Here is a 23,257-nt window from a genome sequence, read left to right as displayed (position 1 = left end):
CTCCCTCTCTGCTCCACCAAGGGCTCGCATCAGTGGTCCAGCAGCAGCAAAAGCCGAGCGAAGGCTGTCCAAAGGGCTGGGGGAAGGGTAAGCAAAGCATCAGCAGCAACAAATAAACCCAGCAGCCTGTAGGAAAGGGGAGAGAAACAAGCAGCATAGCCCAGGGAGGCTCTGCATTTCGGGTCTCTTCACAAGAGCTTCCTGCAGCCCTTTCGCATCTCTCACAAGTGTATATGCAGCGTTGTCCCAGAGAAAAGCATCCTTCAGGAGGAAGAGCTGGAAATCGGTCAGAAAAGAGAAACCAAACCCACCATCGGCTGTTATCCCTCCCCAGAAGCAGGTGAGAGGGAGGAGAGGAAGGAGTTTAGGGGATGAAGCTGGAGGATCCAGAGACTCCGAGAGGAAAAGTTGCCCTGACAGGAGACGCTGAGTACTAGAGCCTGAGCTCTGCTCCACAATGGGATTTCTCATGTTTAAAGGAAACCTCCTCCTCTTCATCTGTGCCAGTTTCTTCCCTGGTAAGTTTAAGAAAGCTTTTCTACCCCTGCTCTGCTCCTTAGCTCTTTCATCCCTTATCTCTCCCAAAGGCATGCTGCAAAGACCGGTCCCTGTTAACACGGGATTTCCCCCCCACATCCTGCCCCATCATTGCAAGTCCCCAAAATTCCAGCCTCTGCTGAGTGATGCTTTGCTTTTATTTTCTGCTCCTTGCCTGGTTTGATGGGGAAAGGGTTAAAGCCACGCTCGGGAAGGGGACAGGAGGGAGGATACAGGCAGGGGCTCAGCATCCTGCTCCTTGCCTGGGTTTTTCTTCCCTGGGTAAAGTGTGTTAATGTGTCTCCGGGCTACAGCTCCTGCTGGGGAGAGCACAGCCAGCGCTCAGCTAATGCTTCCCTTTGTATAATCCAGGGCAGTTTAAGACTAAATAGGAGCCATATTCCATGAGGGATGCGGGGAGAGCCCCCGGCTCCCTCTCCCCGCTGTCCATGACAGAGGATGCATTTCCAGCTCCCTGCAAGAAGGGCAGCTTTAATCTTTGATAACCAACAGGCACCTCTGATGGTTCCCATAGTTGTACGTGCAGGATCAGGGTTGCTCCTTGCAGCCTCCAACTTTAAAGTTATTACTGAGGAAAACTGTGGTCTTGGTACCCAATTTGTGCTCTCTCCCATCCTCTTCCTTCACCCATCTGAAGGTTAGTTTGAAGAGCTGAACTGTGTAAATCTGATCCCAAATCCCTATCTCCCAGCAGGAGGCTGCTTTATTGCTGTTTGGCTCACCCTTCCAGCATCCCTCTTTCCCACTTGTAGACTTCAGAGCTAGAAACTTGCCTCAAAGTAGCTATAAAAATTAGACCATATTCAGGGGATGTTTTTCAAATGGTATTACTGATGCCCCCACTTTCTTTAAACCAATCCTGCTTTGCAATAGAAACCTTACACTGGGAATTGGTCATGGTGGCTGAATAAGGTGATAAATCACAGAATCCCAGGCTGGTTGGGATTGGAAGGGATCTTAAAGCTCAACCAGCTCCAATGGCAGGGACACCTTCCACTGGAGCAGCTGCTCCAAGCCCGTGTGTCCAACCTGGCCTTGAGCACTGCCAGGGATGGGGCAGCCACAGCTTCTCTGGGCACCCTGTGCCAGCGCCTCAGCACCCTCATAGTGAAGAATTTTTCCTTCAAATACATGGCAATGTGTGGGGTATGGGGAAAGCAAGTCATCAGGTTGATGGGTTACCCCTTCCCATGCATCCCCAATCACCCATCATTGGTGTTAGTGCAGGTTTCCCCCCCATATAAAGCTCCAGCTATGCCAGTCGGAGCTGTGTGTGTTTCACACCACTGTGCCCCATCCCTTCCCCACAGCCTTTGGACACGTGGAGACCCGGGCACACGCAGAGGAGCGTCTCCTGAAGAAGCTCTTCTCTGGTTATAACAAGTGGTCTCGCCCCGTCGCCAACATCTCAGACGTGGTCCTTGTCCGCTTTGGCTTGTCCATCGCTCAGCTCATCGATGTTGTAAGTACAACCCAATTGTACCAGAAACAGCCAAACTTAAGGGGGTTGGGGCTTTGAGAGAGGCTCCTGTTGCATGTGGGTTTTACTGGGTGTTCCAGGGTTGGGTTGGGAAGAGTTTGGTCAGGTTGGGAAGTGCTATTGTGCAGAGAGCTCTGCTGGAAGGAGGGGTGACTACTGTGAGTAGTCATCAAAGTGGATCCTTTATTCCTTATTTACTGTAAGCAAAATCCCCAATTCCTCATCAAAACCCGTGGGACTGATGACAGCAGAGCAGAGAAGCAACTGGTATAAATGCCAGAGAGTCCTGGCTGAGGAAACATCCCAAATGGCTGGTTTGGAATTTGATCTGTACTTGTTAACACCATTGTACACAAGCTAATATGTTTTACACATCTGTGGGTGGTGGTTCACCTGAAGAGCTTTCTGCAAATGAATGTTTTGGGGTTATTTTAACTAAGCAGATAATAACAAGAAAATAGCTTCTGAATGTTACACGTGTGCAAGCTGCATGTGCTATGTGCGAACCAAAGCGGTTTACACTGCAGACTGAAATGGTATTTACAGGATTACTCTATCACAGTGTGTCGGGGTCAAGTGTTGAATCCAAAGGAGATCCCTGCAGGGCTGCAGATGTTAAGCACATGAGCAGGCTTTCTAGCTGGTGTAGATCTTGCTCCCAGATGCTTCTCTCCCCTGTCCATGCTTGCACACAATACTCCCCAGGACAATGTGTTTGTGTGGCAGAGTAAAAGGAGTGATAATGGGAAGTGTAATGCAACTTGGAGACATTCCTGGTGCGGGACAGTCATAAGAAACAACTCCACAACGTTCTATAGTTTGGGATAAGGGGTTTGAGATGCAGAGGACACAGAGCTGAGGTAGGGCAGGAGGTGGGAAATCAAAGCCATGGGTTGCTGGAGAGTTGCACCTCCTTGTGCACAAGTGTTCAGCTTTGCAGCACAGAAATGGTCTCCATTCCCTTCCTCTCTCTTTCATCAGACTGAGAGATCCAGGGCTGTTTGCAGCTGCTAATGGTGAAGTTGTACGGTTCTCATCTGAATAATTGATGAGACTAAAGATGAGACATTAGTGACTGTGGAGGCAGGAGAGACTTTCCATTACGCTGCTGCTGGCCTGTGAGGATGCAGGATCGATATACCTGCTTCACAGTGCTTTCCCCAGCTTACTTAAGATGAATTAATCTGAGTCATGTCAATGGTTAGGAATGCATCTAGCAGGCAGTGCTGGGCTGGGGCTGGTGGGTACAGAGCTCTCATTCCCTCCCTCCCCAGTATGAGTGGCTGGGGACTGATGACACCCGTTTGCTGTCTTTCCCCTTCCCGACAGCGGCACTGGTTTGCTGTAAAACCCATTGCAGTTGTTAGACCCAGCATTTGGCTGTGAATGAAAGAAGTCTGGAAGAGAAATCAGAGCTGTATTCAAACCCCAGCTCCTGCTGGCAAAAACTGGGGAACAAAAGTCAATGTGGAGTCTGACATCCTTGTGTGTCCTTACCTCACCCTTCTGAGCGCAGATAAAAGTGGTACGGGATCAAGCGTGTGTCTGGGAGCAGCCACAGAGAAACACATCTGGAATCCTATGGCTGTATCCCTCTGTGCTGTGTTCTCCTTGAGGAAAAAGGCCAGAGGGTGCAGCACCTCTGTTGGCTGCTGTCACCCGCTGTCCTCTGGGCTGGCTCCATGCAGGAGCAGTCAACCATGCAGCAGGAGCAGGCAGACAGGCATTAGCACATTGCAAACCCCCTATGAGATAAACCCAGGGGACTGGAATCGTGCTTGCTTGGGTCAGGAGGATGGCACAACCCTCACATGTAGCAGTGGGCAGGAGTTTCTGGTCTGCACTCAACAAGGGGGGAACATTCCAGCAAAGGGTAGCACCCATGAGGTTGGGTTTCCCACTGCTTTGAACTGCAAAGGGGGAAGAGAAGCAGATGTTCAGGGTTTGGTCCAGTCCAGGGTATAGCAGAATTATCCAATGACATTCCTCAGCTCCCATCAACACCCGAGGAAGTAGCTGGGTATTTCCCCTTTCTTTGTTGCTCATTTGACTGGTTTTTGTATTCCTTCCATGTGCTTCTGGTCCTTAACCCTGGATGAGGGTATCTCTGGTCAGGCTTTACGCTTGGTGCCACAACAGCAGTGAGGGGGAGGCACATCTTCTGGCTTTTAATGTTCAGAATTAATCCTGAACTGCCATAAGAGCAAGGTTAATGATGTGCACTTTGCTTCCAAATGAGCCTTGTCAATTGAGCTGGTTTGGATGCCAACCAAAGAGAGACTGAAAAGAAACAAACATGCAAACATGCTCTGAGCTCTGGTGCGATGCTTAAATCAGGCCAGTGCTAGGCTTTGCCCCACATCATTCATCTTAGTGATTTACAGAGGGGTTGTAACAAGCAGGCAAGGCAAGCAGCAAGCAGCAATTAATTCTACTACAGTGCTGTCAGCATTATATTTGTCCTACAATATTTAGAGGTGTATATATATTCTACCTTTCCATACTAGTTGTACTTGAGTTGGGAAAAACTCTACCAGTTGACAGCATGGGTATAGACCAGGCTGTCCGAGGGTTATGTGTCAGCACAGTAGTTGGGACTATTCCAAAAATACAATCCATAGTGCTCGAAGTTGATGTATTTGGTAGGAGAAATGAGCTTCACATTTCTAGAATAACAGGAATAACATTTCACAGTAGAAATCCTAAACCTTACTTGCAGAAGAAGCTGAGCATTGTAATCTATGCATATGTGTGAGTAAGGATATATACATCTATCACTCCCATTCCTTCAGTGCCTATATCAAAGCCAAGCTGTGGAGCATTTCCCTCTGCCTGGCCCCATCATCCCAGCTTGAATCCATCAGCATCAAGGAAAATCCCAGTGAATTCATGTCTGTCTGCTCACAGAATTGCTTGGGTGCAGGCTCAGCTGTTCAGTGGCATCAGGCAGCTGTGCCCTGTCCCATGCTGAATGACAGAAACATCTGCTTTGTATTTCCAAGGTGGAACTCACATCTATTGCAGAGGTGATTTATAATTACAGAAATGAAGTACAAGCAAGAGCAATGTAATGAGTTCCTTGTGCCCCTCCATCTGCTTCTATAACCAATACCTGCTCTTGCATTGCAGGATGAGAAAAACCAAATGATGACCACGAACGTGTGGGTGAAGCAGGTGGGTGCACCCAAACCTGTGCTTTCCCCTGCTCCTATTCAATTCTGCAGTCTGAATTTGCCAGCTTTGTAACTGCCTCATCTTTGCAGGAGTGGCACGACTACAAGCTACGCTGGGACCCCCAAGAGTATGAAAACGTCACCTCCATCCGAATCCCCTCCGAGCTGATCTGGAGGCCAGATATTGTCCTCTACAACAAGTGAGTGGCAAAGGCACCCTGGCAAATGTCTCTGTTCATGGTGTTAAAGGTGCTTCTTGCATTACTCCTCCTTATTTTGTTCTCTGTGGTTGAGTTCTCCTAACACGTGTCCCAGAGGTGCCTTGAATGACATGACTAACATTTACCACAAGGGCTTTGTTCTCTTAATTACCCTTTCTCTGGACAGTGAGTTTCGTGGAGGGATGCCAGGTATTGTTCTCTCTTCACATGTCAGATACACTATTAAGCTGGATTTGAGCTTTCAGTCCTCTTCAATTACATTTCACCGAGGAGCTCTCCCCTAATTCATCACCATCAGCTGGAAAAGCCAATTATGGAGCATGGGTTTAAATACAGAAAATATGCTGGACCACGTCAGACTTGTGTATCTACAAGCACAAGTTTCAGGTCAGCCCAATACCACTCCAGAATTAGTCTTTAGTAGGTATTTGGTCTTGATTTCGAATGATTGAAATCTGTCTCTTGTATGGACAATTCCTAAGGAACAGGGGGTTGTTTTCTTGCTTTCCTTTGGAGCCTGTTGATATTCTTAGAAAGACTGTCCACGTGCCAAGACTGTTTTCTCCCCTGCTTATCATACCAGAGCTCTCCAGTCTCACAGGACGTAGCACATCCCAGTCTTCCTCCCCAGCACAGGCTCCAGAGAAAACACTTGCTGCTAGCATCAAACAAAACTGTCTTTGTATGTATGAGAGAAAACTCTCACAACAGAAGCCAGGCTCATTTTTAGCACATGGTTGCCTGGTTCTAGTTCAGTAGGAATCTGCTTTTGGATTGAAAAGAAATATATATGGCTGAAGGAGGAATTTGTCCAGGGGATTGTGAGCTTTGGAGACCATAGAAAGTGTTACCTTTCCCATTAGCTTGTCTCTGATGCTCAGAGGTGGGGAGTGATTGCAACCTCTTGGAAATCACTGCATCCTCACACAGTACCTTTCAGAGATTAGACCAGTGGAAATGACTATTTCATAGGCACTTGGCCCTTGCTGAACTGCAGGGACACACTCTGAGCATAAATATTGTACTACAAGTGCCTCACATTGCAGCCAAGAAAGGTGTTCACAGCTTCCACTGCATCTGCTCCCTTGGCTCACTGGCCAACCACAGTTGATAAGCATGGTGCATGCACTATAGAAGGCCCCAGTATCCTTTGTGCTCAGGACGTTTTGGGACTTTATGCTGAAAGCAGCCCCAAAAGGTCAATGGCATCCATTGGCTTCTGCTTCTTGTATGCTTTGTCCCTCTGCTGTCCTAGTTCACTGCTGCTGTCAGTGGTTACTGCAGGGACTCCAGGGAACATCTGCCCATCTGCTGGCCACAGATGGTATTCCAGAATGTCATCCTTGTCCTCTTCTTGAGTAGGAGTCTTCCAGCTTTGCTCATGTTACTGCTTGACTCTATCTGACTTGCAGGAGGGTATGACAGATAGTGGGTCTAACTGTATTAGTGACCCACTACTATGAAGGGAGATGCAGTCCCCACCTACCTAGATCCAAGCTACTCTTCTCCCTTTATCCATACTTGCCATTAATAATCATGCATCCCCCTGTTGGTTGTCATGAGTCTATCATGCATTTTTAATTGGTTGCTTTATCCATCAATTAAACATGGATGTAGGCGCCAACCATTAACCAGTCACTAATGGTTTTCCATTAATTCTATACCTCTTTACAGCTATATTTGCCCATGCTCTTTCATAGAGCTCTATGTAAACTGCTTTCTGCCATATTATATACTTCTCTCTTCTACCTAACACCCTACCAAATACATCTGAAGGCTCTTCTGCATGGCAGCTCATCAACTGAATAACCAGACAGTGTCTCTCCTTGTGGACATCTCAGCTAGAAATGTTTCAGAAAGAAAGGATTTGCAAAGACAGAGACTAGTCATGGGTGATGCTAACAAGGATTCTGTCTCATATTTTATATATATACACTATTATATATATATCCACCATTATTTATATATACATTATTTAGAGGGAGCTTAAAGTAGATACTCATAACTCTGGGTCCCTAAGACCAAGAGAATGTGTGCAGAGAACTTGCTGGAAGAAACGGAGCTGCCACACTGGCTTTTTGCACCATTTAGGCTTTTTAATGTGAGCTATTTATTGCTTGTCACACGCTCTGGCACAAGTATGGTGTCTCTGTTTGGGATGGTATCCTCTGGAAAAGAGACTTTCTGGGCAGGAGATTATACAGATGCCTCTTCTGTTTTCATCTTGGGGTATATATAGAAATAGTGAAATTTAAATTGATCTAAGATTTACATCTTTAAGGAATCCTAACCCCTTGCTGTGAGGCTATTCTTGTATCTAAGCTTATTATTGTCAAAACCTTCCATTTATCCACTCTAGAGGCCCAAATTAAATCAGTAAACTCAGCTGGTTTGGCCTAGAGAGTATATGTAGTTGTCAACATTCATGAGGAATCTAAACCCACATTAATATCCTACAGGGAAATTAATATGCTGTTGAATTTTCAGGCTCGATGAGATGAAGTTCCAAGACTCTGTAAATAGTTTCTCCTTGATGTGACAAAACACATATAGCAGAGGAATATGAGTTCATAGTGAAGCAACAGAGCCTTTTCTTTGCCAAGAAGGCTGGCTCTTCCTTATCTGAGGCTGCAGAGGCTCTTCAGATACCACCAAATCATTTACACATGAATTATCTAATCCTCTGCATTCACTTATTTTCCTAGTCATGAATGGACTTAAAGCACATTTTCATTTTTCTTTGTATATTTAAAATAAAATATAATATGCATATATATATAGTCTAATAAGGAAATAAGTCTTGGGGGTTATATTTGGGTTTTTCCTGCTTTTCCACCACTGTGTTGAGCCATTTGGACCAAGTATAACATAGGAACTCCAGAAGAGAAACCCCTGAAACCTCAGCTTTGCAGCCAGGTGTTCCAATAGCTAAAGACTGCCCTAAGGAATGCAGGACCATGTTCTTGAGCCTGATGGATGGGCAGGGAATGTGACATGTGAGCTTCACTGGTTGGTTTTCAACTGGATATTCATGATAGCATCATAATATTTGTCTTCTCAAGCCTGACGATTGTAAAACCTGAGAAGGAAACCTACTGAAGACATTCAGACTTCACCACCTATGTTTTTATCAGTGTTCTCTGGTGTTTGCTGCTCCCTGCCTTAGACCCCATGGTCACAAACCAACCCCAACCAAGAATAAAAGACAAGGTCATACATGGATGGAATTCAAACACAAATGTCTGTAGCTAGGAGCAGGAAATATCTTGAGGAGCTCACCCTGTGCTAATATGGGCACAGAGGATTACTGGTCTGGGTTAGAAGATCATTGCTTGATGAGAAAGTTCTTTTGAACTACACTATAGCAACTTGCTCTTTTGAGTTATATACTATGATGTTTATAACCAGTGAGATGTATGGAGTAATGATGTTTTCCTGACTCATCCCAAAGCTCTTTGCAGGAGAAATACCAAAAGATGCCCCAGTCTAACCTTTAAAATATTGGACTCATTCTTGACATTTTGCTTTGTGTGTATGTGTGTACTTGCTCAGACCTTGTGGTTTTGCACCAGATTGTGTTTAGAATAGTCTCATAATCAGTACTTCACACTTAAGCTTTCCTGAGTCCTCTGGGTGTTTAAATGACTGTTTCTGGAGAGGAATTTTAGCTCTAGATCACTTTGAGGTTTGCTGCCAAGTTCAATCCAGTAATACAGGTCTTGATAGGAAGAAACCTGTAAGAGGGATCTCTCTCATGAGCTGTTGCTGTGTTAGCATCCAAGGACTTCTCCTGCTGTTATACTAAGAACAGAGCTAGAGTTTTGCCTCCAAAGTGCTCATGAAGATGCTTGGCAAAGGGAAGAATTGGATGAGAAGCCTTGTGCTTGTTTCTTCTGTCTAGCACATTTCTGAGATAGATGCTTGTTTTACTGTTGAACAACCAAAATATCAGTTACCACTGAGTTCTTAACATCTGAAGCAAGCAAAAGCCAGGATGTGACCTATAGAAGTCCACATCAGTGCACAGACACCTCCGTCCAAAGATGTTTGGTACCCAAGTTGCCAAGACCTTGATGATATTTAAAACCCAGTGGACATGGTCCTCATCCTATTGTAGCTGACCCTGTTTTGAGAAGGGACTTTGGAGCAGCAGTCTCCATATCTGTGCATTTTAGTTATCATTTTGGTAGCACGAAACAATAGTTAAACATTCTCTGGTTTGCCTTTAGAGAGTCCTTTAATCTGACCATTATAGGAGCATCTCTTTAATGTGCACCATAAGGGTGCAGGATGCATTCTTAAAAGGGGTCTTGAAACTGCAGTTTTTATTGGTTCCTGATCTTTGATGAAAAATACTTTAAATGAGGACATTCTAGTGATATCCATATATGCATAGAGCTAATTTCCAGGCTTTTAAAGCTCTCTTTGGGTTGAAATTGTATCATCAGAAATGAAAATAAATGCGTGTCTCATTTACATGCATGCTGAAAACATTTAATTTTGAGAGATGCTCTATCTCCCAACTGCAGGGAAAATAGACACTGGGAAAAGAGAAAAGAAAGTCTCCCATCAGCAGATGGGATGCAGGTTGATGGCTGCCAGTAAAACAATGCCATTCTGGAACTGTATAAACTCAGAAGGTTTGAGAAGAGCAGCTTTTATTCCCAAAATGAGAAATCAAAGGATGCAGAACAACAGTGCGAAAAGATAAGCAACTGTCTTCTCCCTGTATTGGTGTTCACTGTCGTGTTTGACATGAAGATGTGAATGCTCCATTACTGACACATTGCAGAGCTGTGAGGTCAGGCTAATCAGGAGAGACTGTCTTAATTCTCAGCTTCTTCTTGGTATGTTTATACCTTGCACTTGCTCCTTCCAAATGGTTTCTCATGACAACTGTCACAACACAGTGATGTAGATTCAATGAGGTGAAAATGTGTCGCCGCTATAAAGGAATGACTGCAGATGTTTGCCAGCCCTTTACATCAGATCTCCCACCTTCCCAGCTAAAGGAATAGTCTTGTTATGCAGTCAGGGCTGTCACCACATGGGTTTTTTTCCCACAGCAAAGAAAACAAGGTTTCTCCAATCTCCTCCCTGCAGACTTCCATTGCAGGGGCTTGTTTCACCTTCATCTATTGGGGAAAGGCTTTGGAAGACTGTCAACAGGCAGATGAGCTTGTTTGCTCCTTCTATCATGTCAAGAGGAGCAGAATGAAAGCCTTACCTGTGATTAAAGCATCTCTCTAGGTTCATCAGCAGAATGCCAGCTTCCAATCCAGTAAACATATGCTTGAAGGTCCAGTGTGGGTGGTAAGTTTTGGTAGGGAGGCAAAAATATATGTATGAAAGAAGGGTTCAGATAACTATAAACACTACTTTGCATGATATAGCTGGCTTGGATACATGCTATGTACAGCAGCATGGCTAATTTAGCCTGCTTACTAATTGCTTAAATATCTTTACATTGAACTTCAAGGAGCAGTTCAAACACGCTCAGTAAAGTCAAGTCAGGGACTGCTTCACAGCCCTCTTAGTTTGGTAAGGGGAAAGCAAGAAGGTCCCAGGGTGTTTTATGACTCCTCAGAGTCATTGTCTGACTCTCAGAGACAAGGAGCTATTCTGCTGCTGGTTTCACTCCTGCCATCGCACTGCAGGCAAAAGGCAGCTTGGAAGGCAGTACCAGTGTTATTTGTAATAAGGTGTGAGCTGGAGGACCCAGGATGAGGCTGGATTTATTGGGCAAGCAATTAAAAACTATCATTTTCCTCATTAAATCAGCAGATCATTTATGGAAATAATTGGAACACTGCTTATACACACACAGAGCATCCCACTGGCTCCATCTATGCTTGCAGGAGAGAGGTGTGTGGCTGGTCGTGCAGAGCCTGAAAAGCTGCCAGACAAGGCATCGCAGGGAATTAAGCACGATCCATGAATTACTGTTGTTCCTGGATGGATTCTAACTGGAGTTTCATGCCCTTTTCCAACAGTTTCAAAAGGAAAACCACACACATCTGCTGTTTACCCTGCTCCACCTAAGAGGGGAAACACTAATGGATGCTCATTATCCCTTTTCTGGAATATGAGTTTAATTCTAAGCATATTGCTCTATTACTGGACAATTTAATCATGGCTCAGAAATGGCATCAAAAGTAGAATTGGATTCCAGATTCCTATTGAGATTTAGGAAGAAACCCACCGAGAACAGCAAACACGGGACTGTCACTTGCTGTGCATGTTTCATGTCTCAGGCTGGCTTTGCAGTGCAGGCAAAACCCAGGAGAGAAGGAAAGCTGGTTTTTATCCAAAGCAAGTGGTCCCAGAGTGTAAATTTGATTTAAGAAAGAGGTAAGAGAGGAGCTGGGTCGATGATGGTACAGGCAGAGCTTGGTTTTATTCGCATCAGAGTAAAATACAGTGATGGTTTTGCCTTCATCCCTTTGAGAGAGCAGGCTGGGTTTGTTCATATATTTATCTTTCTTGTCTAAAACCAAAAAAGACATCTGAAAGCTTTAGAAAAAGCCCAGTTCAGAGGCCAAAAAGCCCAAGGTCCTTTTGTGTTCTTTTGTTTTTCCAAAATCTGCCATAAGGAACAAAAAAAATCCATTATAGAAATAAAGGAGAGTTTAGTAAAAACCTGGTTTTCAACTACATAGTAATTCTGAGTTTATTTAATGAGCATTACTACATCAGTCTCACTGGAAGCCAGTGTGGTCATGGACTAATGAGGATGCTTCACTGGGCAAGAGGAAATGGCAGAAAGGCTTTTTCCCCCCTTCCTTTTGCATCTGAATTAATAGAGGGTCACCAAGGAGGTTCCTTTGCCTTCTGCAGCTTGAGGGACCCCACCAGATCATCACCATGCTGGTGGCAAGGAAGGTCTGACCCCCGTGCACCCTGTCACTGTGTGGCTGCTGTCAGGGCACATCTGAGCACTGAAGCAGCAAAGCAGGACCAAGGGAGTTAGCTGACCGCTGGGAGAGTGGCTGCAGGCTGGATGGGCTCCAGCCGGGAGGGCTGGGCACAGCAGAGAGCTTTCTATCTATATCAGCCTGAATAATTCATCTCGAGTTTTGAGCAGGAGCTCTCCCTCCCCTGCTCAGCTTCCCCTTTGTTTAGCAGCGTTGCTGTTTGCGACTTGGCATCACACAACAGGCTGCTTCCTCCGTATCCCCAAGCTCTGCTTGAATGAGGGTGTAAGATAGTCCCAGTTCCCTCCCTGCTTTTTGGATGCTCTTTCCTCTGTTCCCATAGCTAAACTTGAGGGCATTGCCCTACAGACAGATTCCACCTGCTGGGTTTTTTTGGGTTGGGATTTCAACCTTTAGTTACTTGCTCATGATGACAAAAATTGCTGCTTTATCCATACCTCACTCACATTTTAAGTCTCCTTGAACCCAGTGTTTGATACAGGCTGTGACTGTCCAAGGGTTCAACATCCTCCTTCTGCAAGTAGAAATGAAGGGAAGACAAGTAGCAGGGTCAATGCTGAATGTGCAGTAGCAGAGATGGGTGTGAGGAAGGAGCAGAGCTGTGGCTGGTGATGCTAAGGCAGGTGGAAGGCAAAGCTGTCTCCAGGGCTGGGGGATCCCATTCCCAGTTTCTCAGTCTCCCTCCTTTATCCAACACTATTACAGCTCAAGTACAGCATTCCTTGGTGGTCTTTCTTTCCCCATGTCCCCAGTGCACTTACCTCTCCTGTTGCCTTTCTTGATCTCCTTCACTTATATCCCAATCCCCATGGTGAGCTGTCAGCAGCCGGTGTCATGTGTGTATGGCATCATGGTGTGGGAAATCAGTGCACTGATGAGCTGAGAAAAGCAGGTACAAACAGACAAAGCTGTTCATGCATTAGCTTTCCCACTGCCTGGAAAATGGCTTTCTGATATAAAACCCTGGGTTGTTATCCATTTATCTTATACCAGCACACAGACCGCACCTAAGAGTTGCTGTAAGAAGACACCATAAAAGACATCTCTCTTCCTGCCTAGGAAATAAAGAGATTAACTTTCATTATTCCCATTAATAGGATGCTCTTGCTGTTTTCCATGTAAGACACTGGATGATTCCCCAACACTGTTTCATTTAGAGCAGCTGTCACAATTAATTCTGCAGAGCCCACAGCCACACCACCTGACTGTGGTTCTTCCCACCTCTCCAAAGCAAACTCAACCCTTTCCAGGGCATTTATGGGACACCTTTGAGGAAACTTGTGTACATTCACCTCAAGGACCTGACTCCCTCAATGTGAGAGCTGATATTTGCATGCAATGGCATAAACCAGCAGAGTTCAAAACCCACTGGATGGAGTAGATGGATCCAGTGTTGGTACATGATGTGACTTCTGCATCCCTCACGTGTCCCAAGTGTGTATAAAGAAACACCCCATTTCTTTAACAGAGTTGACTTGTCCAAAAGAAGCTTTAGTCTTCTTTTATCTTCTATCTCTCCCCAGTGCTGATGGTGACTTTGCAGTTACCCACCTGACCAAGGCCCATCTCTTCTATGATGGCAGAATTAAGTGGATGCCTCCTGCTATCTATAAGAGCTCCTGCAGCATCGACGTTACCTTCTTCCCCTTTGACCAGCAAAACTGCACCATGAAGTTTGGCTCCTGGACCTATGACAAAGCCAAGATAGACTTGGTGAGCATGCACAGTCATGTGGACCAGCTGGACTACTGGGAGAGCGGGGAATGGGTCATCATCAATGCTGTGGGCAATTACAACAGCAAGAAGTATGAATGCTGCACAGAGATCTACCCCGACATAACTTACTCCTTCATTATCCGGAGGCTGCCACTGTTCTACACAATCAATCTGATCATCCCCTGTCTGCTGATCTCCTGCCTGACTGTCCTGGTCTTCTACCTGCCCTCTGAGTGTGGAGAGAAGATAACCTTGTGCATCTCTGTGCTGCTGTCCCTCACTGTGTTCCTGCTGCTCATCACAGAGATCATCCCATCTACCTCCTTGGTCATCCCTCTGATTGGAGAGTATCTTCTCTTCACCATGATATTTGTTACCTTGTCTATCATCATCACTGTCTTTGTGCTCAACGTGCACCATCGCTCCCCACGCACCCACACGATGCCTGACTGGGTGAGGAGGGTCTTCCTTGACATAGTCCCACGCCTCCTCTTCATGAAACGTCCCTCCACAGTGAAAGACAATTGCAAGAAACTCATTGAATCCATGCACAAAATAACCAACACACCAAGGCTTTGGTCGGAGATCGATGTGGAACCCAACTTCACTACCTCATCTTCCCCCAGCCCTCAGAGTGATGAGCCATCACCCACCTCTTCCTTCTGTGCCCGCCTCGAGGAGCCAGCCAAGCCTCAGCCCATGTGCAAGTCCCCTTCTGGGCAGTACTCTGTGCTGCACCCAGAGCCTGTACAGGTGACCTGCTCCTCCCCACAACCCTCCTGCCATCCCTTGAGTGACACCCAGACCACATCCGTCTTGAAAGGCAGATCCCTGAGTGTTCAGCAGATGTACAGCCCCAATAAGGCAGAGGAAGGGAGCATCCGCTGTAGGTCACGGAGCATCCAGTATTGCTACCTGCAAGAGGACTCTTCCCAGACCAATGGCCAATCCACTGCCTCTCCAGCATCCCGACGGTGCCACCTAAATGAAGAGAAGCCCCGTCACAAGCCCCCTCAGTGCAAGTGTAAATGCAAAAAGAGCGAGGCTGCTGGCACATCAGCTCAAGGAGGCAAGACTCACAGCGCCAAAGAGCAGCATCTCATGTTGATGTCCCCAGCCCTGAAGCTGGCAGTGGAAGGGGTTCATTACATTGCAGACCACCTGCGAGCAGAAGATGCAGATTTCTCAGTGAGTATGATTAAATATGGTTACATGTAAGGGAGAAGTTCCTCCCTGTGAGGGTGGTGAGGCACTGGAACAGGTTGCTTCATCCCTGGCAGTGTTGAAGGCCAGGTTGGATGGGGCTTGGAGCAATCTGCTCTAGTGGAAGTCATCCCTGCCCATGGCAGGGGTTGGAACTGGATGATCTTAAGGTCCTTTCCAACCCAAACCATTCTATGATTCTATGCTAACTTAGCCTGCTTTCCTTGGGTAAGTCAAAAATTACCTGCCAAGGAAGCCCCACCAAAGCTGGGGCTCTACATAGAGTATACTTCCCAATGCAGGCTAAGCCATACCTGATATTGTGGCTTTGGAACACACTGGGCACCATAAGCACAGCTGGAGAGTTTGTCCTTGAGGTCTTGGCAAGCACATGGGGCAGGAGGGTTGCAGACCATGCTCAAGGCTGCTCTAGAACAATAGGTTTTTCCAGTAGAAAATAGGAGTGAAGTGGTTGTTTGGTCGGAAGGAAGCAGCTATGATTGTGAACGAGACCTAAACAGCAGTCATCTGGGGTGGGAATGGAGCAGATTTACTCTTTACAGAGAAGCCCCTGGCAGATGGGGTGTTCACACTGTTTTTCATTAAGCATTGACTCTGGTTACTGAGCCTAGGGAAGCAAATGCCCAGAATAGGATGTGGGAAGCGTGTAGTAGCACAGGGACATTGCAGGGTATGTTTAGCTCTATGTGATGCCATTCCTCATTAGTGGACTTCCGCTGGAGCTGTTGGATCCGTGTGGGAAGGTGGGTGGACAGACAAATTTCACACTTATTCCAGGAGGTGTAAATATGGCTACAAACAGAGAAGGAAAATAGAAGCTGAAAGGATTTCTTTTCATGGATATGGTGATGCACGTACAAATACCACATCGTTTCACACCTCCCCTGCAATACTATGGATACAGTGGGCCAGCTAATGATGGCCATACAGAAGGAAGCCTCAAAATAACCTGAAGTTTGTGTTGTTACCAAAGAGAAGCCTAATGCAGCTTTTCCTAGAGGGATCTACCAGCAAAAGGTACTTTTTCAGCTGTGTTTAGTTTGATTTTCTCAAGATTCAGAGTCAGTGCAAGTCACAGAGCTTTTATGCAAGGCTTCCTGGGCATGAAGAGTGTCTTTCTATTTGCATTTTTCACAGCACTGAGCACTTAGCAGCAACAACAAAAAGATTGAGTGCTACTGTCCATTTATATACTCTTTGGTATATAGTTGGAGAGGCCTCTGTCCTTTAATGTATTTCACTTCACAGCATCCCTTTGAGGAAGTAAGTGGCTCTTCTCATGTTGAGGAGGGACAGCCAAAATACAGAGATGAGGTGACCTGTTCAAGGTCATAGCACACATCTATGGCAGGATGGGCTGGGAATCCACATCTTCATTACCTGCTAGCCCAGCATTCTGTGCTAAAGCACTTGACAAGCACATTAGGACTGCAGGAATTAAACTCTGCTCTCTCCTCCTAGCAATAATCGCAAGTAAGCCCATGGAAGTCAGTTGATTTTCACTCCCTTATTTCCCCATGGTGCAAATGGAAGAGTATTACACCAATAATACTTCCCATTTCAACTGATTCTCTTTAAGCAAAGCTTGTTGATATCATCAAGAGTCATTGAATATCTTGGGGTCTTTCCTTTTAATCCATGATTGCAGTTTTCTTTAAAATGAAAGCAGTCGTCAGAAGCCACGAATTTTCTTATACCTTCCATTACTCTTCCCTCTTGAAATGAAGCCATTATCCTGAAAGGAAAGCTATTTACAGCACTGAACATCAAAAGCAGAAGAAAAGGAGCTGTTTGGAGAGCTCTGACCAGACTCTTACTCCTGCCAGCCCAACCTGTAAGTAATGGCTGGGTTGGCAAAGGCACCAGGAAAGCATCCAGCAGTGAGCAGAAAGGGTCACCCTGATATCAGCACCAGGCTCCTCAGGGAGAGCCTGCAAACCTGCCCACAGTTTTGTGCTCTCTCACACCAGTTGCAGTAGGCACAGTGGGCACAAGCTGGGTTTTCAGGCTTGGGACCCCACTCTGAGGCGATGCTAGTTTCTTTTCCCAGATCCAAGTGGGAAAGGGCATATTTTGAGCAGGTGGAAATGACAAAGAAGCAGGAAAGACAATGCTCTGGAATTGAAATTTACTGCAAGGAGCAGAACGGATCTAATAAAAGGAGAATTTATTGGGGAAAAATAAACCAGAAATGTGCTTTCATCTTCAAATTGTGGCATTTCTTCATGGAAGCCTTCAACAAAGCTATCAGCAGGCACCTCTGATGCAGCTGCAGCCCTGAGACACAGCTCGCTGTCTCTTGGGTAATGTTTTCAGAGCCATGCACCTTCCCCGAATGACAAGAGAGCTTCTTTTGAAGTTCCATTGCCACGGGGGCAGTGCTTCTAAATTAAAAGTAAATAGCTGGTTTAATGAAGTGCTTCTGCAAAGGGAAACTGGGCAATGCAAGAGGCAGTTGTTTGCTACAAAAAGATATCCGCAAACAAACGCCAGCACAATGGTACACGGGGGGAAATGCAAGACCAGATTGTCCCAGCAAATGATAGAAATGCCATTAGGAATTAATTACAGACTGAGAAGCAAAACAAGTTGCATGTTTCACATGAGCCAGAATAACCAAACACCGATAGCACCGTCTGGATAGCTGCCTTGTCCTCGTGCCTGTGCGCATCTCTGGACTAATAAGAAGTCTTTGAGGATAGCTTAAAAATAACATGGGAGAGAATATAGCTGAGGGGGAGGAAACATGGGATAATCTCACTGGTTTATTTTTAACAAAGCACAATAAAACCCCTTGGGCCTGCTCTAATCTGTGTTATAGACTCTGGGTCCTGGGGATCGGATGTCACCTGAAGGGGCAGGATGCTCTGTTCCCACTGCTCAGCCCTGCAAGGAGCTGGACCAGGGAATTCAGGGTGGGGGAATCTGCTGGTTCCTGCCCCTGATCCTTTCCCAAACATAGTTTTGAGTGAGCTTCTTATAAACTAATCAAAATCCAGCTCAGGAGTTGGGGTGGCAGATGCTGACGGCTGCATGGATGCTGGCAGAGAGGCCCCTGTGGACTGTGCTCCACGTGAGGTGCTGGACCACAGGGAAATGCTGTCAGCAAGCAAAACACACCACAGAAACCCAGATACTGCTCTTTTCCTCCTCCTCTTTGGTTCTTTTTCATTGTCTCTCCACAATTTCCAATTTCACCCTCCTGTGCTCTCGGTCTGAAGCTGGATATTGGTTTTGCAAACATCTGATGCACTCTTAAATGTCATTTCCAAGATGGGGCTGGGTATTCCTCCATACACCATTACTTGTGAAAGCAAATTTCTCTTGAACTTTTCAAGCTGTTCCTCTTCTCTCCTTCCCCACTTCTTTTCTCAAAGAGAAACTCATCTAGTTTTGCTGCTTTGCATGATTTAGCATTTGTTTTTACTAGCACAAATAGGAAAGCTTATTTTGCCAGAATGGGACACTATTTACTCAGTCCAGTTTCGCAGTTGGACATCATATAGTAAATTTCCTTTACACACTGGTTGCATCAAGAGATACTAATTCCATAAATACAACCACCCAGAGCTTGCTTAGCTGCCCTTCTCATGTGCGTTTTGAACATCAGAGACTCCCTCCAGCTTTCAGCAAGTGATGAATAGATCAGAAAACACAAACAGCAAAGGGGAATTATGCACTGAAACCTTCTCCTTGAGATGAGAGAATTCCTTTTGATTTCAAGGGTGATTATTTCTTTTACTCACTCTATTATAGATGGATGTGCTAAGGGTTGTACAATCATTAAACAACAAGGTTTTCACCAAGAATATAACATGCTTTGAGATGAAGCTCTGTTTGTTTACCGTTATTGGATAGCAAAGACCTGCTTAACTTGATGCTGCTTTTCAAGGGAATAAAATGATCCATTGCATATATTTAACTGATTCTTACACTTCTGGAAGCATTTAGGTATTCCTGAAATTCAGAGAATAAATTAGGGGAAAACTTGATAAGTTCTCCAATGTGTGCATCATTTTCCCATTTACAAAGCTTTTTACCCAGTCAAGGAGCTGGAGTAATCCCAGATGATTTAAAGGCTCAACCAAGCAGTCCACATGGCAAGTAAGAGAGGTGTAGTTAAAGAGCTCATTCTGGTGGCCTTGCTTCGGTTGTACATTATCTGCATTGAGGCACAGAGTGATGACAGGCACTTTGCAAGTACATTGGAAGATTCATGGTCAGTTTATGAAGGGTTCAGCACACCAAAATGAGGTAAATGCACTTACCTGCAAGGAATAATTCTCTTCGCTTCATAAAATGCTACATTGGTCCTGGAAGCCAGGGTTGTATATTCTCTGACACATCGTGGTTTCTCTATGCAAGATATAAGACAACATTTAGTGGTGCATCCATGGCTGACAAAGAGAAGACTTAGATGAGTTTCCAGAGTCCCTGTGCTGTGCTCAGAGTTTGTTTGTTTGGTGCTTGACAGACCATAATATTTTAGGACCTGAAGTTGTCACTATACCTGTGAAAACATCATCAGCTCAAATGCCTATTTCACTGATAACTGAATTGTTTCATTTACCAATATGGATTTTAAGCATAATCAGCACTTAGGAATCATATAGAATGGGTAGGGCTGGAAAGGACCTTAAAATCATCTAGTTCCAACACTACATCCTTTAAAGAAAGACCCCAAAATCAAACCAGGTCTCCCACAAATCATGTATTATCTCATACCTACTATTCTGGGCTATTCCCTTATTATTATCTCTGTTAGAAACAAACCTGCTATCTATGGATGAAAAAGCCTGTACTATTGTTATTGTGCCCTGCTTCTCCTTGTGCTTCAGCTCTGGGCAAGGGGAAGCCACTCTTTGCTCATTGTCACAGGCCAATAGATGCAATAATGCAGCCCCAGCCTTGGCTTTGCTGTCTTCTCCTTACACCACACTCCTCCCTTGCTGCAATCACAGCCACCAAAGAGGATGGAGCTAGCTGTTGCTGAGATATCTTCCCAAAACAAACAGGCAGTGTGCCAAAATTCAGCCCTCGGCTCTATTAATCACCAAGTCATCCATTGTAGGAAACTCTAATGGGTACAGCCATATCAAAAATCCCTTTGCCATCTGATCCGTCCTCTTCCTGGGAAAGAGATTAATAACAGCAATGTAATGAAAGAGGTTTTCATATGTACGTGGTTTCTTGCTTGATGAGATAGCCATTTACAGCTCCTGCCTGATGGTATTAATAAGTGTTAGACCTCCCCAGAGGGGAATTGCTGGAAAATCCTCCCACAGCAAGACAAAAGTGGCTAAAAAGCAGGGCAAGGATGACCTCTTCCTTTATTTGCTGGTTCTTTTTCACTGCTTACACACCCAAAGCTGTAAATCCCTTCACAGAGTTTGGCTCTGTTAATCTATAAGCAAATCTATTTAGGAGCATGGGGAAACGCAGTGATTTCTTTCCCCCTCACCCCACCCTCCCCAGCTTAAATCTCAGCCTGTTTTACACACCCAGTTACAGCTGCTGCTCATGGAACATGGGATAGTGAGTGTGGAGATGGGCTTGATTATCCATGGGCTTATGTCATCCCTGGGGAGCTGTGAGCAGGGATTGCAATTGCACATGCACACACACACACAGCCTGGGAATCTGTCTCCCACTTCAGTGATTGATGGAATAAATCACTGCCATCATATAGGAGCACTAAATGTGAGACCTTCCCCCCTATTTCTGGACTTGAAATGAAAATATCCTATTCAGGAATAAAATCCTGAAAGTCTTTAATATGGAATCAATGCTAATAATTCACCTTTAATCTCTGTATTCCCAGGTGAAGGAAGACTGGAAGTACGTTGCAATGGTCATTGACAGGATCTTCCTTTGGATGTTCATCATTGTGTGTTTGCTGGGCACTGTTGGTCTCTTTCTCCCACCATGGCTGGCAGGAATGATCTAAATACAACCCCAGAAGGAAGAAAGCATATCCCATTCTATGGATTTTAGTTACCTGGAAGGAGAGGAGCAAAGAAACGGAGGCAGCCCTTTGAATAATTCACTGTGTGTCCGCGCTTGAGTTGCTCCAGAGCTCTCTGGGAGTATTTCCCGAGGTCACATCGTTTTGCCAAGCCATTTTCATCTCCTCCATCTAATTTAGGGGAAAAATTCCTATTAAAGTCTGTACATAGCATGGTGGCATTTATCAGCATATACTCAGCAATGTAAGACCACGAGCTTGTTCCCTAAAGCAGCACATCAAGAGGCTTTGCAGCGACAAACCAGCCCCTGGCGAATTAGCTCCAGTTCAGAGGTCTCGGTGTGCCCTGCCCTGTAATTCTGCCCTGTGAAGCTGAAGTGGTTCAGGACCGTGTGTCCCTGTACGAGTCATTTTATAAATAAAGCTCCAGGTTTGGGATACCTGTGCAGGATGTGGTCTGTGGTCAGCTGGGAAACACGGACAGATTGGAAAGGCTGAAAGAACTGCTAGAGGCCCCATTGAGACCAACAGGGATGGTTAACACAGCAGTTGCAGGCTTTATATTGGTAGATTTTACTTTGGCCAATGCCCTGCAGATGCTGCGGGGCTGCAGCTGTGTGAGAATGGTGCAAATGAAAGGAGGGTTTGGAGTTAAGATTCGGACCATGTTGGGAGCACATTAATGCTAGGAAATTTCCTGCATCCAAGTTCTGGCTGCTGTAAAACAGCAGAGAGTCACCCTGAGCTGTAAAACCCTTGCTGTAGGTGGGGAGTGTACTTAGACATGGTAAAGCCACAACAAAAATCCTAGCTGGTATGTTAGCATAAGCAGGAAATGTGCTATTATATGGGGAAACCTGAACAGGACACACATCCACACTTGGGAATTCAGAATGGCCCTTTGCAGAAATTACAGGTGTTATGGCCTTAAATTTGATCAGTTGTTTCAGCTGCTCTTCCCAGCCCTATCCAAACTAAATTAACCCATTTGCATATCTTATCCTTGCTTTGGGGCCTGCAGCAAAAAGGCAGGGACAAAGGGAGGGGAGGATGCTGGAGCCCTGTCCTACCTTAGGGAGACATCAGTATAGATGGCAAAGCTGAGCCAGATGTGTGGGAAAAAGGCTGGAGGACAAAGGGTGATCATGGGCTTCATCCACCTTCTGTTTGTTCTCTGATTGCATTTACAATCACAGGAGAGTGACCACACTGAAACAGACCTGAAGTCCACCCAGCTCAGCATCCCCTCTGTTTGGTACTTACAAACCCACTGTTCCCATCCTCATTGCTGGATGCCAAGCTGGAACAGCACAGCAGCACTTAGCCCAGCATCTCCCTTCAGAGATCTTGTAGGCAGAAGAGGTTATAAACATTAGACCACAGTGTGCAAGCAAAGGTAGTTATATATAAATACAAATACATATATAAAGCCTATATACATACAGGCTTCTCCTGAGAGCTACCTTGACTGCATGACTCAAAGCCCTGGCTGAGAGCTAAGGGGCTTTAGGCTTCTCCCAGCATCTTCTCCACAGGAGACCTGCACAGGCTCATGACAGTGATGCTGGAACTATCCCAATATGGTTTAGAGTCTACTTTGAAATACAAGTTACAGTGCTCAGTCTGAACAGCACAAAATCAATGCAATGATCAGCCAGGATGGCCTAAACAGTACAACTGACCTCTGTGTTCCCAGACTCAGCCAAGTGTTTGGAATCCATACAGCTCACACAGAAACAGAGTAGCTGTGGTTTGGGCCAGTTCCATGAAGAGCTGGTGCTGGCACACAGAGAAGCAGGATGAAGCCAGAGCTGCTGCTCCTCATTGCTTGTTTTCAGAATAAAGAGAGGCTCAGTCTTCAGAGATGCTAATTTATCCCTTTTCACAGTCAGTGAGTTTGCTTATGGCGATGAAAGGAAAACAACCAGCCAAACATCTTCAAGGTCTAGTGCATAAATGTACCAAGGCAGCTGCAGTCTGTGATG

General features: G+C 45.5%; 1 protein-coding gene across 1 annotated transcript; it reads left to right on the top strand.

Moving 5' to 3' along the window:
• The first annotated feature begins 454 nt into the window (after nucleotides 1-454).
• Nucleotides 455-21,327, top strand: CHRNA4 (cholinergic receptor nicotinic alpha 4 subunit). The gene is made up of 6 exons (XM_005146793.3): nucleotides 455-518; nucleotides 1,869-2,020; nucleotides 5,168-5,212; nucleotides 5,302-5,411; nucleotides 13,891-15,271; nucleotides 21,129-21,327. Exons 1-6 carry the CDS (start codon nucleotides 458-460, stop codon nucleotides 21,252-21,254), a joined length of 1,875 nt encoding a protein of 624 aa, XP_005146850.1. The 5' UTR covers nucleotides 455-457; the 3' UTR covers nucleotides 21,255-21,327.
• The last annotated feature ends 1,930 nt before the right edge of the window (nucleotides 21,328-23,257 follow it).

Source organism: Melopsittacus undulatus, chromosome 10 (assembly GCF_012275295.1).
Source record: "Melopsittacus undulatus isolate bMelUnd1 chromosome 10, bMelUnd1.mat.Z, whole genome shotgun sequence".
Classification (NCBI taxonomy): Eukaryota; Metazoa; Chordata; class Aves; order Psittaciformes; family Psittaculidae; genus Melopsittacus; species Melopsittacus undulatus.
Note: the sequence above shows the minus strand (reverse complement) of the source record. Positions and strands in the feature narration are given on the sequence as shown.